The sequence below is a fragment of the Rutilus rutilus genome (assembly GCF_951802725.1).
Source record: "Rutilus rutilus genome assembly, chromosome: 12".
NCBI classification, from domain to species: Eukaryota; Metazoa; Chordata; class Actinopteri; order Cypriniformes; family Leuciscidae; genus Rutilus; species Rutilus rutilus.
Genome location: NC_140217.1, coordinates 38,438,873 through 38,454,716, shown reverse-complemented (window position 1 = coordinate 38,454,716; position 15,844 = coordinate 38,438,873). Strand labels below are relative to the sequence as shown.

Sequence of the window (15,844 nt, the reverse complement as noted above, 5' to 3'; positions counted from 1 at the left end):
ATGGTCCTGTTGAAAACTTTATTGAAACTTTGAAGTCAATGTGAACTGAAAAACATGACAAATGTATCCACACCCTTTACAGAACAACCACTTATTTGTAATGAGGAACAGACGTCAAAATGAGCCAAAGAGACGCCCTGATATATATTTATATTGGCAGATATATATATATATATACTGTATATAACTTGATGTATAAAATATAATATAATTATATGACATATGATATCTTGAACTTGCACAACCTGTAACACTCTGATAAAATGCATTTTAGAACATATTAAAGACAAACAATGGAATATTTAACAATATAACTACCTAACTGAACGAAAATAATACAGATATGAAAACAATGTGTCAAAATGAAGACAAAACAACAGGTTTTGTCATTGCATTTGTCATGCATTGTTCTTAACAAAAAGCATCTACTGCCCCAAAAGAAATTAAAGCTAATTCTTACCATTTCTTCTGCAATACTTAAATGAAAATATGTATTTATTTACGCCATGACAGCAAACAAGGCTATTTTCATGGCGAAAACAGAATAAACAACATAATTCATTCAATTAACCAAAAACTACATAAGAACATTTCGGGTTCTTAAACGACATTAAAATGCAGTTTTGTTTGTAAAGTGCCTCTCAGTCAACCACCTGAAGAGATTTGAAAGCTGCCGACGTTATGTCATTCACAAAGGACTTCTTATTCATGCCTTGCTGCAAGATAAACACACAAGCCAGGTTAGCTATATCACTGTGAATATTTTCTAAACATTAACACAAATCAATATTAAAGGGGCTATATGTAGAATTCAGATCATGTTATTAGAGACACCGGTGGCCGCAACCGCTCGTGTACAAGTGTGTGCGCTTTCCTCTCGATAGCAAATAAACACACAATAAAAATGAAAACAGCAGTCCAGAAAGCATCTGATCATAGCGATGTGGATATGTTAGCAGAAACTCTCCCAATTCACCACCATCATGTCAACAGACACTGTTAAAATGTGCTTTATCAATCAAATGTGTTTTAAAATCAACAAATAAATGTTGCTTGCTTGATTGATAAAGTATATTTGAGACTCTAGACTATATAGATATGGCCGTGTTACACTATAGTAGACTATAATCCCTTTTCTTTGCATGACACATTGACATTACAGTACAGAATGGCTCTTTCCGCATTATCATGAACATCGTACAAGCATTCATTTCACGTGCCAGTGAACAGAAGAGAGTCTCTCCGAGGCGTAACCGTCACATGCTTTTGATTTTCCTGGCAAGAACGTCCCGAGTCCTTCACTTAAAAACTAGTCTACAGGTTTTCATAGAAAACCTAAGAAGTCGGGGAAGGTCTTGATTTTTAAGTTTTGTTACAAGCTGTTCACACGTTGGCAATAAAAAAACATGCTAATTCTTACATATAGCCCCTTTAAACACTAGTAAACATGACCTAACACCAGTATTTACCTTTTATACGCTTACATAAAGACTGACTTTACAGCCAGCATGACATTATCTGAGTATTATGAAACCAGTGAGGTTATTTTTTCTGGTCATCTGTACCCCCACACACACACACACACACACACAAACAAAGTCGATCTTATCCGACTGCACGGTCGGTGTAGTGAGGTGTGGTTGGTTTTCACCCGTAAGCATTCTCACACACCTCACGTCTAGTTCTCCGCACCACACCCATCCAGTAATCCTCACCCGCCCCGACACAGACACTGATCTACACACTGACGCATAATATCCCACAACCAGCCTCGGGAATGAGACATCTGATTCCATGCGCTCTGATAATTACATCGACTGACACTGACAAAATGTAACATTACTTTTCTTATATAAGTACGCCTAAAAATAAAGGTATTGCAGCCTGATGCCATTGGAGAACCTTTTTAAGATCTATAATTCTTTAAGAACACATTATGATCAGATGATTTAATGAATCAAACTAAAACACTGATCTGAAGGACCTCTTATGAAGCTTCAAGAACTGTGAAACATCTCCAAAGAACCATATGGCAGCTCAAGAAACCTTGATAAATGTTCTCAGCTGTAAAGAACCATTTTTGATTCTAAGTTCTTTTATTTGTTTTAGCAAATATTTACTAGCAGATATTTTGGCAAATATGGCTTATGTTTGCAGTCTTACCTTTTTAAGAACACTCTGAAAGTTCTTTTCCGACCACAGACTGTGAAGAAGAACTCCCGCCGCAGTGCTGGACTTCGGCAGACCCCTGATGTATTACAATAAATGATCAATATTTGAAAAAATACATAGAGATGTTTATCAAAATATTAATAATGTCATTATAAATTCTTTATTTTTTTTACTTTCTGCAGCTATTTTGGGACAATATGAATTTAAAAAAAAAGTGCTACAAAAATACATTGAAAAAAACTGTACATGTATATATATATATTGTTTATTGCTTTTTTTTTTTGCTTTCTTAATGTATATATATATATATATATATATATATATATATATATATATATATATATGAAGCCTTCAGATGCAAAAGCCTCTAAGTGCCATCTGAAATTTTCTTTTAAAATTAGCATTTTTATCAAGCTCGTATATTTAAGTTCAGTAATTTCACTTTAATGACAATTAATAGGTCATTTTCATTGCCATTAAAGTGAAATAACTGAACATAAACATACAAGCTTGATAAAAATGATCATTCTAGAAGAAAATTTCAGATGGCACTTTTGCATCTGAAGACTTGTATATATATATATATATATATACACACACACTTTTGTCACATATTTAATTTTTTTTTGCTTTCTTAATGTATATCTGTATGTATATATATATATATATATATACACACACATATGTTTTTGTTCTTCTAATTCATTCATCAAGACTTTGTTCATTAACACAAGTGAACAGACTGGAGTGTGCACTCACAGATTGAGACTCATGTTGTTGAGGGAGTTGATCAAGCTGTTGTTCAGCAGACTCTTGCCGATGTCGGGATCGGCCTTCATCAGGGAGTGTGTGCTGTGAAGAGCGGTGGCCATGGTGCTGTCGTATTCGGGAGAGGAATCGCTCTGAGTGAGGCCTGAGTTCAGGAACCCGACCAGCTGCGGTAGAGTCTGACGGGCTGGACCAACAAAAAAACATTCATCAGAACAACCGCAAAACATCAGAAACATCACGCAAACGGTCAAAAACAATCCCGGACTACAGAACATCAAACATCAACCGCACGGAACAATGACTTGCACAATATAAACGGAGACAAAAACATACAGCACTTGTGATCAAAATGAGTCAGTTCAAAGCATTAGACTTTTAGAAATATACATATTTTGGTATCACAAATAGTTCTAAGAACTAATTTAATAATTTTAATAAGATAAAGTAAGTGTTCTAAGTTTTGGGTTATGTAAATATATATATTATATATTTTTATTTAATTTGCTATTTGCATTTCTATCACAATCTCATGAATCTCAAGGAAACCCTTATGCAAGATATTGACGTCACCAAAAAACAAACAGTACTTTAAGTTATAATAATATCTAACCTCTACTAGAATTACTAGAAGCATACAGGGCATGCCACAAAAACAGTTAATTTGACAAAACACATAAAAACTGCAACATTAATCCAATGCAATCAGAAGTGATGCAAAAACAACTAACTAAAAACATAGAACCTCACAGACTTACAACCAACTCTTTAAAACAATAGCATCACAATGTTAAGCTGTCTTATATGAATGATGGCACGTTAACTCACCCATGGTTTTGTTTGTACTTGTAGATCTGGACAGATTCCCGAGGAGAGCGATTGCGCTTTTCTGTAGCGCGGGATTGGACGACTGCAACAATGGACTGATGTACTTCAGACCGTTAAGCTTCTGAACGATTGTGTGACTCAACACATTTGATACCTGCAAAATAAGACATGGGGAAACCTGATTTATTCTACATAAAAAAAAAAAAAAATGTATGCTTAATATTTTAAATATTATTTAATTATAATAATTATCATAATACAATAAAATAAAATCTTTGTTTTTATTTGAGTCCAACCCATGGACAGCAGCATGCAAAATCTTTTTAATTAAATTAAATTATTAAATAAATCAATAATAAAAATCAAATTTTGATTTTAAATATAACACAATAAAATTATTTATCAACATGCAAAAAATAAATTTAATTTAATTATGTTTAATATAAAAACATTATTTAATCATAATAATTGTCATAATCCTTGATTTTTTTAATAAAATAAAATAACATTTAATTAAATTAAATTAAATTAAAACTATGCTTAATTAATTTTTTATTTTTTTATATATCACAATACAAAAAAGCTAAATACTTGATTTTATTTTAGTCCAACCCATGAACAGGTGCATAAAATAAAATAATAATAATAATAATAAAAGGCTTAATATATAAAACATTACTATTTAAATACATAAAATACAATAAAATGTTCTCTGAATCCAACCGATGAACAGGTGCACACTAAACCAGACAGACTGGTCATAGTCTTACTATGCTCTCATTGGCCGTGAGGTTCTGCAGCGCTCCACAGCTGGCCTCGAGTGTGGCGTCTCTTTCACTGGAGCTCAGCAGATTGAGGTACATCTGCAGGGCTTTAGAGTGGAAGAGCCAGCCGGTGCCTTTAGGATTGTTGTCCTCCATCACAGGATAGTCAAAGACGCTCTGCAACACAACAACACAAAGCCACTTTATAAAAACTAACATCCTTAATGCCATTCTTTTTGCACATTTACCATAGCAGTCTCATGGTATTCTTTGAAGTACCCTCGAGTTTCACTGAAACACCATGGTCTATTAAGACGGCAATCAAACTGTACTGCTGTAGCCTATATATGACAGTACCATGGTCATAAGTAAGCGTGGTGTGAAGGTACAAACCTCCTGCTGCAGTTTCTGGCTCTGGGAGCTGAAGCAGCCGATCGGACCCGCGTCTGAAGGACTGGAGCGATTGCGAGCGTAGCTGGCCAGCGCGTTTATTTTAGTGAAGAGAGACGGCATCTCGGTCTCCAGCTGGTAGGTCAGGTTGTGCAGAATACACACGCAGTTCTCCAAAGACTGGGTGCGACACAAGAACACAATAAGGAATATTATTAAAGCATCATTTTCATAATTAAAAACAAATAAAGGGATGGTTCACTATGACAGCTGTGTCCTGCAGTGTGACACGCTTTAATTTGTAGACTCAATCCATGTGACGCTTATAATCCATAAGTGTTTTTTAAGTATATGCAGACTTGTTCAGCTGGAAGAGAATGAAGTGAACTTGACAATGTGTGCTTTTGCAAATTGACAACAAACAGAAAGCAGATGTTGGAACATGCCTGCGAGGTTCTGATCAAATCTGGTCGTCAATTAAGTGTGAGTAATGAAGAGTTTTTTTTTTAAAGCCTCAACAATAGAGTTTGGCTGTTGGGAATGCCTTGTGTTTGTACATGCTTTCCCTCAGGGAGTTTTAACGTTTCGGCACCACAACATAAAAAAATGATAATAATAATAAATGCCACACCAACATTCTCCACCCAGACTATGAAAACAACTTGACATCTCATGGCATCTTAAAACTCTTTACTGCACTGTTACAGAGAAAACAGATCCCAGTGACTTTTCCAATGTTAATCACACGTTGCAAAAGATATTCTGATTCAGACTGACTCTCATTAGAAAGCTGAAGTTTGAGCAATTAATTGATCAATTTGCTCACAAATCAGGCTTGTGATGTCCATGACTTTGCAAGGCTTGTAAAACACAATTCCCTGATATTTCCAGGTTTTCCATGACCTGTTTCCGTTCAGTAGCTCATAGAAATCAACAAAGATTTACCTGGTTATCTGGCATCCCTGCATTAACGCAGCTCTCCGTGTAGCGCATGAGCGAGTCGATAAGACCTTTGCAGTTGCGCATGACTTGTCGGTTTGCCAGTTTGGAGGAGCTTAGGTTGCTGTCGACAAACAGAGAAACAGTCACATTGTGTTTTTAGCACTGGACTTCACAAAAGCAACAAACTTAGGACGGAACTGAATTAAAATGTGTATATGCTATTTTGATCATCTGAGCCAATAAAAATTGTAGCTACACGTCCAATAACTTCACTGCCACTTTTATGGCCCACTCACACTGCAATGCAAACACTCGGTATGTCAATATTGCGCAGCTGATCCATAGAACCGCCCACTCACACAGATGGGGACTAATGATTGACATGTGAAGTGACCAATAGCAGTCTGTTTTGGTTTATGTGCTGTTTATGGTTATACAATTTCTAAAGGCCTAAAAGTCACCAAAAGACAAATGTTTTACAGAGAAAACGCAGAGTATTTGCTTGTGAATATCTAGTTTAATTAGTGCCTTGAACAAAACAGCTCAAAAATGAGACTTACCACAGGTGAATATAGTAAATACTTGAACTAAAAGATCTCAGCATACTTCATCAGTACATTAAGACACATTTTTTTTGTATTACATATGCTTAAATATTCAAAGGAGTCATTATCTAATTAAATATGCGCTCATTTGCATACAGTTTCAGAAGAGAAAGCTGAACACTGGGTGAAGTTAAGTTTCATTTTGTTGACATACTGTATCAGAGTCCAAGGTTTTTGCATCTCTTTTTGTCACTCCATAAATCAAACTACTGTCAGCAGCCGGAAAAAAGAATAATTTTTACCATGTTTTTAGGAATAAAATGTCATATAAATCAGGCAGATGATAAATGAACAAACCTCTTAGTAAAAACCTTCAGATTATAGATAGGAATAAAACTGAAAAGTATGCAAGTGATACTGAAGAAACAGCCTTTAAATAGATGTAGTGTAATTGAAATCTACCGACGGTTAAGTGTAGATAAAGTGAATTAAAATATGTTTTCTTTCCACTATTCTGAAAGTAGACATGTTATGGAAGCAAAATGAAAACAAAGCTTTCGCCTGTAGTGTCTCGCCTTAATACCAGCAACAGGACAAACGATCATCCTCAAAAGCGCTCTTAGTTTTAACGTTTCCGCTCACGATGGACTGACAAAAAAAAAAAAGACGTGCAGCCAAAAGTTCAATAAAGCCAGGTGGTCAGTTCAGAGCTTGCCAAATCCAGAAATTGATTTACAGTGTTGTTCAAACAGTAGGTCGTCTGTGGGTGTGCCAAGGCTAATGTAAACCCAGATAAAATATTTGAACAGCTTACTGGTGAGAATATAACCTGAGTAATAAGGAGCGTCAGCTACTGGCTCTAACAACAATAGTAGTATTATGAGTGGAGCCAGTGCTGACGTTTCCCTTGTTTACAGCACATACAGCAGTCAGAACACAATCCAGTGCGTGTGATGTTACCGTAGGCATGCCGTGGCATTGTAGAAGACCTCCGGTGCCAGGCTTGTGTTGGCATTGTCGTCCGTGCTGGCTGAAAACGGCTCGATGACCTTCTCAGTGAGCGCGGGCAGAGCCGTGCGGAGCAGATCCGGCTTCAGGTTATCAGCGGAGGAGAGGTTCCACAGGAGACCTGGACAACAAACACAGAGATCAGTTTGAGACGAGCACAATCCAGTCTTATATATACAGCACATTTCATACAATGGCAATTCAAAGTGCTTTATAGAATAATAAAAGAATCATAAAATAATCACAGAAGATGCATAAGAAACAAAAAATAACAATAAAAGCAAATAATTTAAAAAAGACTGTACTAGTAATCTAGGCTTTAGTAAGGTGATCTAGTTCATTTCCGCATTTACTAATGCATTTTTAGCTTTTCAAATGGTAGAAGTTAGCATTAGTCTTCTGAACAAACATGAATTGACAACAAACAATCCTATATTTATGAATTAAGCAAGATTGTTTCATGTTTTCGAAGTCTATTATGCTCACCAAGGCTGTATTTATTTGATCAAAAATACAGTTTTCTGTCGTAATATGTAATTTATTCCTGTGATGTCAAAGCTGAATTTTCAGCGGGATGACATTAAATTAGTTTTGCAAACAAAAGCTGAATATAAACTACTTATGCACCATTAAAACCCTCTGATAAAAGCCCTCATACAAAATGAAATAAAAATTAAAACTATAATCATTTGAATGTTTTAAGTAGAGAGCAAACATAATCTTGTCTGCTGTTCTGTCAAGTGCTTTAAATGGCTATGTTGACATATTCAATGTGTGTGTGTGTGTGTGTGTGTGTGTGTGCTTGAGTGCGTGTGTGTGTGTGTACAGCTTTGGCTGTACATTTGAGGGCCAAAAAACGTCCTCACTTACCTAGTGAAATATTATGATCACCTTTTTACTGGTCCTCACTAATATAGTGAAACAAACGTGTGTGTGTGTGTGTGACATGAACATGACGCTAACAGGCACGCTGAGTCACCTGTCAGGTGTTTCTGTGTCTCAGAGTTGGTATCGCTGAGCATCTGCACGGCCTGTGTGATTCCTCCACAGCGCTGCACTTCTTCTTTATTGGGCTGGTTCTTGAAGACCACGTTTCGCAGGGCAGCGGCCACCGTCTCCTGGATCTGAGGACTGGAGCTGCCCAACAGGTTGACCAGCGGAGGAATGCCCTTCAGGGCCAGCACCTGTGACACCATAAACAAGACCGTCAGACCAAACCAAACTATGGTGACACCATAGTACAGTGATGGTATCAGATGCAGTGTTGTCACACAAGTAACTCAAGCTGAGTCTAAACTTTCGGTCCTTCAAATAAAGCTGAAATCAAATAAACTATAATTATTTAAACTAAAACAAACTAAATAATGAAAATAAAAGTTAATTCAAAATATTAATAAACACTAAAATAGTATATAAATAATACTAAAATAACACTAATTACAGTATAAACTATGGTGATATTATACTTTGATGTAAAACAATGTATGCTCTATAGTATTTCAAAGAATACCATGGTATCTGTCCACACAACATGATGTACTACACTTACAAAGAAGTTTACCATGGTATTATCATACAAATATGGTAATACCATCAGACAGTAATACGATGGTACAATCAGTGAGTACAAATATTTATAATATTAAATACTACGGTATTGGCATGGTACTACCATTATGCTATCAGAAGGTACTTTGGTAATTTATCCATTCAGTACTGTGGTATATAATTAAAATACTATAGTACTGACAAGGTAGATGATACTCTAATATATGTAAAGTAATACCATGGTAAATGTCCAAAAAACACATTTATATGGTGCATGTCTAAAAAACATGGTAATTCTTTGGTACCTTTTGGTGTTTTGCCACTTTTTTTGTCAATTCACAGATATTTTTCCAAGGTATTATCATGAAAAATATACTTTGAAAACATGATGTCATTCAGTATGGTATTTCATTCAAGGTACTCTAACATATTTAAAGGTAATACCATGTTAATTGTCCTTAAAACATATTATTTCTATTGTATACATTAAAAAAGCATGGTAAAAGCATGGTGGTTTGTGGCGGAGACCTCTTGCTTGGCCTTGTCGTCGGTGAAGGTGCTGTGCTGGATGTAAGCGGCTCCACACTGCTGGTAGGTCTCATCCGGGCTGAACAGATAGTCAACCGCCTCTCGCATCGTCAAGTCGGCCAGAAGCTTCTCTGCATTCATCCTGCCGACGTATGTGAGTGTGAGACCAGTCATAAATCACCACATCATAGCCAAAACACTACAAAACTCACCCAGAGATATCCTTGGCTTGTCCACTCCTGATCACAGAGGTCCTGGACTCTCCGTTGGACTGCATGGAGGACGGGCGTCTGCTGACGCCCTGAAAGGAGCCGATCTGATTGCTGTTGGTCACTCTGCCGACAGTGCCGACAGTGCCGACAGTGCCGGCACTCTTCTCCATCCAGAAGGTCTTTCTGGCGGTTTGACTGCGCTGAGTAGCTCCTCCTCCTCCTCCACCGTTCGTCACAGGTAGGAAGCCCAGGTCCGGGGCGCTGCGAGTGGCTTTGCGGCTGGACAGCTGGTTATTGCCCATCGACTGGACTGGGAGGGTGCCAGTAGGGGAGAACAAGGGCCGATCTATCCTGCTGGCGTTACTGGTCACCCGTTGACCGCTGAAACTGCGGGAGTTGGTGGACTTGCGCGCAAAGTTCGCCTTTTGCATATTCTGGACATGGAAACAATGGTTTTAAAGTCAGTTCTTCACTCACATTGTCAAGGCGATATCATAATTTCTCATTAAGCATTTAAATGCAAGAACGGAAAAAAAAAGCAAAAACAAATTAAATGCAAAAAGAAATAATGCACAAAAAAAAATCATGCTAAAAAATTACATGCAAAAAAAAAAAAAAACATTTTAATATTTAATTAAATGCAAAATAGAGCATTTTAACTAGTGCTATCAAACTGTACAAGTATACTTTACTATATGTTTTAAAGTCAATTCTGACATGTAAACATGTAAATGCAAATAAATGAATGCAAAGAAATTACATGCAAAAATGCACATTTTAATTTATGATTAAATGCAAAATAGAGCATTTAACTAGTGTGATCAGACTGCATGCTATATAGTAGACTTTAGTAAAAATTTTATAAGTATACACTAAAAACGATTCTGAAATCAACATTTTAAAGGAATAGTTCACCCAAAAATTAAAATTCTGTCATCATCTACTGGCCTCAAGTTGTTATGAAAAAAATACAATGGAAATGAACAGGGCCCATCAACTGTTTGGTTACCGCATTATTCAAAGTATCTTCTTTTGTGTTCAGCAGGAGAAAGAAATTCACACAGGTTTGGTTCAGAGTGAGTAAATGATGACAGAATTGTAATTTCTGAGTGAACTATCCCTTTAAATGAATCCATGCACAGTTGTGTCCGAACAAGAGTGTTGGCTGGAAGTCTGGAAGTGTTACTACGAGCACATCCATGGATTAAAATGCAACCAAAGTAGTTCTACGTCTCTGAGGCAACAGTGTGCCGTTTATGAGAAAACAACTGATTCATTTGTATAGGAGTGTGTATGTTCGTGTATAATTCAAACCACAACACTGTTATACATCTTTTGCCACCATCACCTTTGGCTTGCTTATAGTTCACATAATATTCAGCAATATTATTGATTTGACTGCACTGACAGTATCGGATGAGAGCTGAACTGAGCTAGATGATGACATCGCTGATTTCTCCAGAGCTAGGCTGAACTCATTTCATAATTGATGATGAAATTTAAAAGGCTAATGAATCAAACTGAGTCAACACTGAACTGACTTCAGCTGAACAATGACACTAATGTGTTTTTAGAGCTTCTTTACAGCAGAACTGAACTCTGCTTGCATCAGTGACCGTTACTTTCCAGCTTATTACAGTAAACAGTCTGTATTGTATAAAGCGCTATAGAAATTAAAGGTGACGACTTTTGCTGGTTGTCAAAACAGGGTTTTATGCAAGTAAAAACAACATAAAAAATGAGGCGACACAACACGGCTGGATTACACGCTCCATAAAAGTCAAACAAGACATTTAAAACACTGACAGAATTAAGATTCCTGTGGATACACCCAAAATGTAAAGAAAAGTTGGCAGAATACTCCGAAACCAGGCTGTTTGGTAGCACAACACTGGGATGAGTCAGAAAAGGGAAGGAGAGGAGTGGTTTCATTTAGCTTTTTCCCGTTTTTTTTTCTTTTTCTTTTCTGGCATAACTGAACGTAACTGAAAAGTGAACTAGGTTAGTGTCAGTAGCAGGTCTAAAGTGTTTAATGTATTGGACTCAACAGACACATTGATGGATTGTTTTTTCCGTTCTCAAGTCTTAAAATATATGCGTAACCAGGTTATTAGTTACAAGCCACAGACTGTTTGGCATTCCACAAGTATCTATTGTTATCTTGAATAGATGACTCAAAGAGAAGCGTTTTGTGATTAATGAAATGTGTTTTACACACCCAACTGTGGGAAAATTTGAAGTGCATTAATAAAATACAAAGATATGTAAGCGAACACTTGTATGAAGAATGCGTCCAGAACAATGAAATGATTGATAAATTCACGAGATGGTTTTACCCCATTCGTCATGGTTCCTCCTCTGGTGAACGAGGCTCCGCTGAGAGGAGAGCCAGGAGAAAACTTGAAGTCGTGAAACACACTGTCACTTTCAGGGCCTGAAAAAGGTTAACAGTTTTTAGGTTAACAAGGTGCTATAAATCTTATCAAAAATAAAACAAGCATTGAGGGACGTTTTGAATATTTTCAGTATTAACCTATGTATTAATGCATATTAATGCATTAATAATATGTAATGTAAGGTACATATTTTACAGAGCGTTCCATTTTATTCTCTATATCAACATGAGAGATCACAGTCTTCACTGTTTCTAAATACATTTTTTTTGTTTTCTAGAACTTATTTAATATGCCTGAATGAAACAAATTGGATTATACAATTAAAGTGATTTTTAAAAAAAGAATAAAGAAAATCATGCACATTTTCAGGTGTACAGTATTGGATTGTCTATCGAACATATACATAGATATATAGAGTTTATAACAGAAATTAATAGACAATTTGATTTAGCTTGCGTAATGTTCTCCAGGCCAGGGACGAAAATCAAGAGACCAGATTTTAAAGTCCAGTATGCAAATTTACTACCCGTAAAAAAAAATTCTGACAAAAATGTGATAGAATAAAATATGGTGGTAATACCATGTTACCAAACCTTTTTGCCCCAAGGAAGGTGCCTTGAATGTCTTATTGAGCAAAGACCTCAGATATACACTATATAAAAAATATAAATCCACATACGGTATAAATGGATCTTTATAGCTGAATATAGGCTACAGTATAAACATTTACTGAGGGAAATGTTGCCAATCAAGTTGAACATGTAAAGAACAGAAAGGTTTAGGATTGCAGATCTGAGCAACTCCAAATAACGCCTCAAGAATCATTTCACTTTTACGCTGAACAAATAGGCCTGGAGGTAGAATAAAATGTGGGTTGCACTTTATTTTACAGTACGTGCACTTACGTGTTCATACAGTGCACTTACCTAAGAAAGTACTGGTTAATATAAGGAAACTACATGGGTTAAATTGATAGTTCACAGTTTTTTTTTTTCTTTTGTTTTTTAAGAAGATTTAATTTCTGGTCCCCATTGACCTTCATAGTATTTTTCCTACAATGGAAGTCGATGGCTATCGTCAACTGCTTGATTTACAAGCAATCGTCAAAATATCTTCTTTTGAGTTCAACAGAAGAAAGAATCTCATACAGGTGAGTAAATGATAACAGAATGTTCATTTTTAAACGAACTATCCCTTTAAGTTCAGGGTTAGTATACTAGTCATTATCCAGTTATTGTAATACAAAATGTGTGCATGGGGAACAAGACTGTAAAATAAAGTGCTACCAAAATGTGTCTTTGTTCTGTCCTATGTTAATACCATGGACGTTTTTTAGTACATGAACACTTTAACTAAATAACCAAACTATCAATTTAAACTAAATATATACATAAAAAAAAAAAAAAAGTTTGACTCCGAATAAAATCCGTCTGGCATTAGATGTAGTGCAGAAATGTACTCACTGGTGGGTGAGCCGAGCCCGGACACACTCTTGCTGCTGTATTTGGACTTGCTCCTCTTGATAGTGTGCACCTGGTCCAGGACTCTCTGTTGCGCGGATCTCAGCTCGCGGTCGGACGGGAGCGCGAGCGACGTGTCCTCCACAACTCCAATCGAAAGAGCCGATTTTAAAGGTTCGGGCATCATATTGGCTTTTGCCTCTCCTCCAGAGACAGGTGAGGTCCAATTCGTAAAGGTCCAACTATCTGCTCCGTCCGGCTGCTGTGTGAGTGTGTGTTTGATTCAGGGTTTGACTCACAGAGAGATTGAACTGGACCTGCCCTTATTCACGCCCATATGACGCCCAAAATCCCATTCACCACCTTTTCTGCTCATCTCACTTGATTATGATTCTAAGAAAGCCCTTTAATGATAGAAATAAACTGTCACTTTTAATAAGGATAATAGATGTGCTTTAAAAGAGTTAGATTTTTAACGTAACATTGTCTAAAGGGCGTTGTAAGGCACGGCGCATTTATTCACAAAACAGAGTTGTTGGTTTTATTGCTTTTCAACTTGTTTTATGCTTTAATACACTACATAATTATATTTAAATACTACATAAAAATATCGGACGAGACGATTTCCAATTTAAAGCATTTTTTTTTAAACACGCAAATTAATTAGTAGCCTACACGCTTCCGCTAGAAAATCTAGTCCCTTTGTAAACAATAATAGAACGACTGGGTGCTTTAAATAATATACAGCAACCAACAATATTGTATTTAGCATCCAGGACCGAACTATTTCTATAAAAATAATAAAATCAGATGGAAAGAAATATATTCATTTGTTATAAACTCATTTGTTAACATGAGTTAATGTATTAACTAACAATGAACAATACATTTGTAACAGTATTTATTAAACTTTGTTAATGTTAGTTAATAAAAATCCAGCTGTTTATTAGTTCATAGTACACTAATGTTAACAAATACAACATTTGATTTTAATAATGTATCAGTAAATGTTGAAAATAACATTGACTAAGATTAATAAAGTAGTAAACAATACATATATTGTTACATACATATATTTGCTGCACAGGCTAAATCAAGGGAAATACATTGGGTTGAAATAATTTCTCACATTTTTCCTCTGTACTGAAGCCTGACCCATCTGTCACAGACAGTTCATATAGTCTAAAAGACCTGCTTTTGGTCATAATGAAGGTGCCTGGAATGTTTTACTGTGCAATCACAAACCTTAAATATATACTATTGAATATATATAAAAAATATAGATCCACTAAATGGGTCTTTATAGCTGAATATATCAACATTTACTGAGGCAAAAGTTGCCAATCAAGTTTAACATGTAAATAACAGAAAGGTTTCACATTTTCACATTAACAATAATCATTTCACATTTACGCTGCACTAGTATAGTACAAATGTGTTTTTGTTCCGAACTATTTATTTGAGATATTATTTTCCTATATGAAGAAAAGACACAGCCACGAGAGCTTAAGGTGAGAACCTCCATGACTAAGTGTGCAGAGTCGTCAGGCCATCGGACTGCATTAGTAACAGCACATGTGCAGACAGCAGATCTGACACACCCATGACAAGATGTCCTCTGTTTGGGCAGGTCTCGCTCCACTAATGTCTCATCAACAAGGCGTCAACTGCAGATGACAGCGTATACTTTCAGACAATGACTGTTTGTCCTAAACAACAAAGATGAGAGCTCACTTTCTCTTGTGCTTAAGTGAGAATAAATAACCGTATTAAACACCAATTAAAAAAACAATTTAGCTGTGATTACTTAAGTTGCGTAATGTGTATATTTTAGCATTTTGAGAAAGGCCAAACTTCATTTTCAAACAAAACAAACTAGTTCAAATATCTACTAAATGCAGTAAATGCAAGTATACTGTATATATGGGTAATAATAATAATAATAATAATAGATACCATGAAACTTTTTCTTAACTCACCAAAGATTCTTATAATTCCACTAACCAACACTGCACCCTTGTGGCAAGTAGATCACATTAAAATAAACATAAAACATCACCAGCTTGCTGAAAAATGTGCATTTTTTATTCTATAAAAAGTTAGACTTGTGTAACAAAACAGTTATATTAGAGATAAATGAGGTCGTTGCCATGTTAAACAAAAGGAAAATAACTTTATGGACACAGTTATGGAGTGGTTTGACAAAACAATTTAAATGACAGAATTATTACAGTGCACTATATGATTGATCTTTCTCCACTTGACGTTACCAATACAGAAACT

The 15,844-nt window shown here is 35.9% G+C and overlaps 1 protein-coding gene across 1 annotated transcript; it reads right to left on the bottom strand.

The window, feature by feature from the left end:
* Positions 1-5: 5 nt before the first annotated feature.
* On the bottom strand, positions 6-13,858 carry pkp1b (plakophilin 1b). Its single transcript, XM_084425080.1, has 13 exons — positions 13,565-13,858; positions 12,042-12,139; positions 9,706-10,139; positions 9,494-9,635; positions 8,397-8,601; positions 7,370-7,538; positions 5,868-5,985; positions 4,926-5,102; positions 4,539-4,709; positions 3,769-3,922; positions 2,932-3,127; positions 2,164-2,248; positions 6-716 (listed from the first exon to the last, which is right to left on the bottom strand). Exons 1-13 carry the CDS (start codon positions 13,746-13,748, stop codon positions 642-644), a joined length of 2,208 nt encoding a protein of 735 aa, XP_084281206.1. The 5' UTR covers positions 13,749-13,858; the 3' UTR covers positions 6-641.
* Between the last annotated feature and the right edge of the window lie 1,986 nt (positions 13,859-15,844).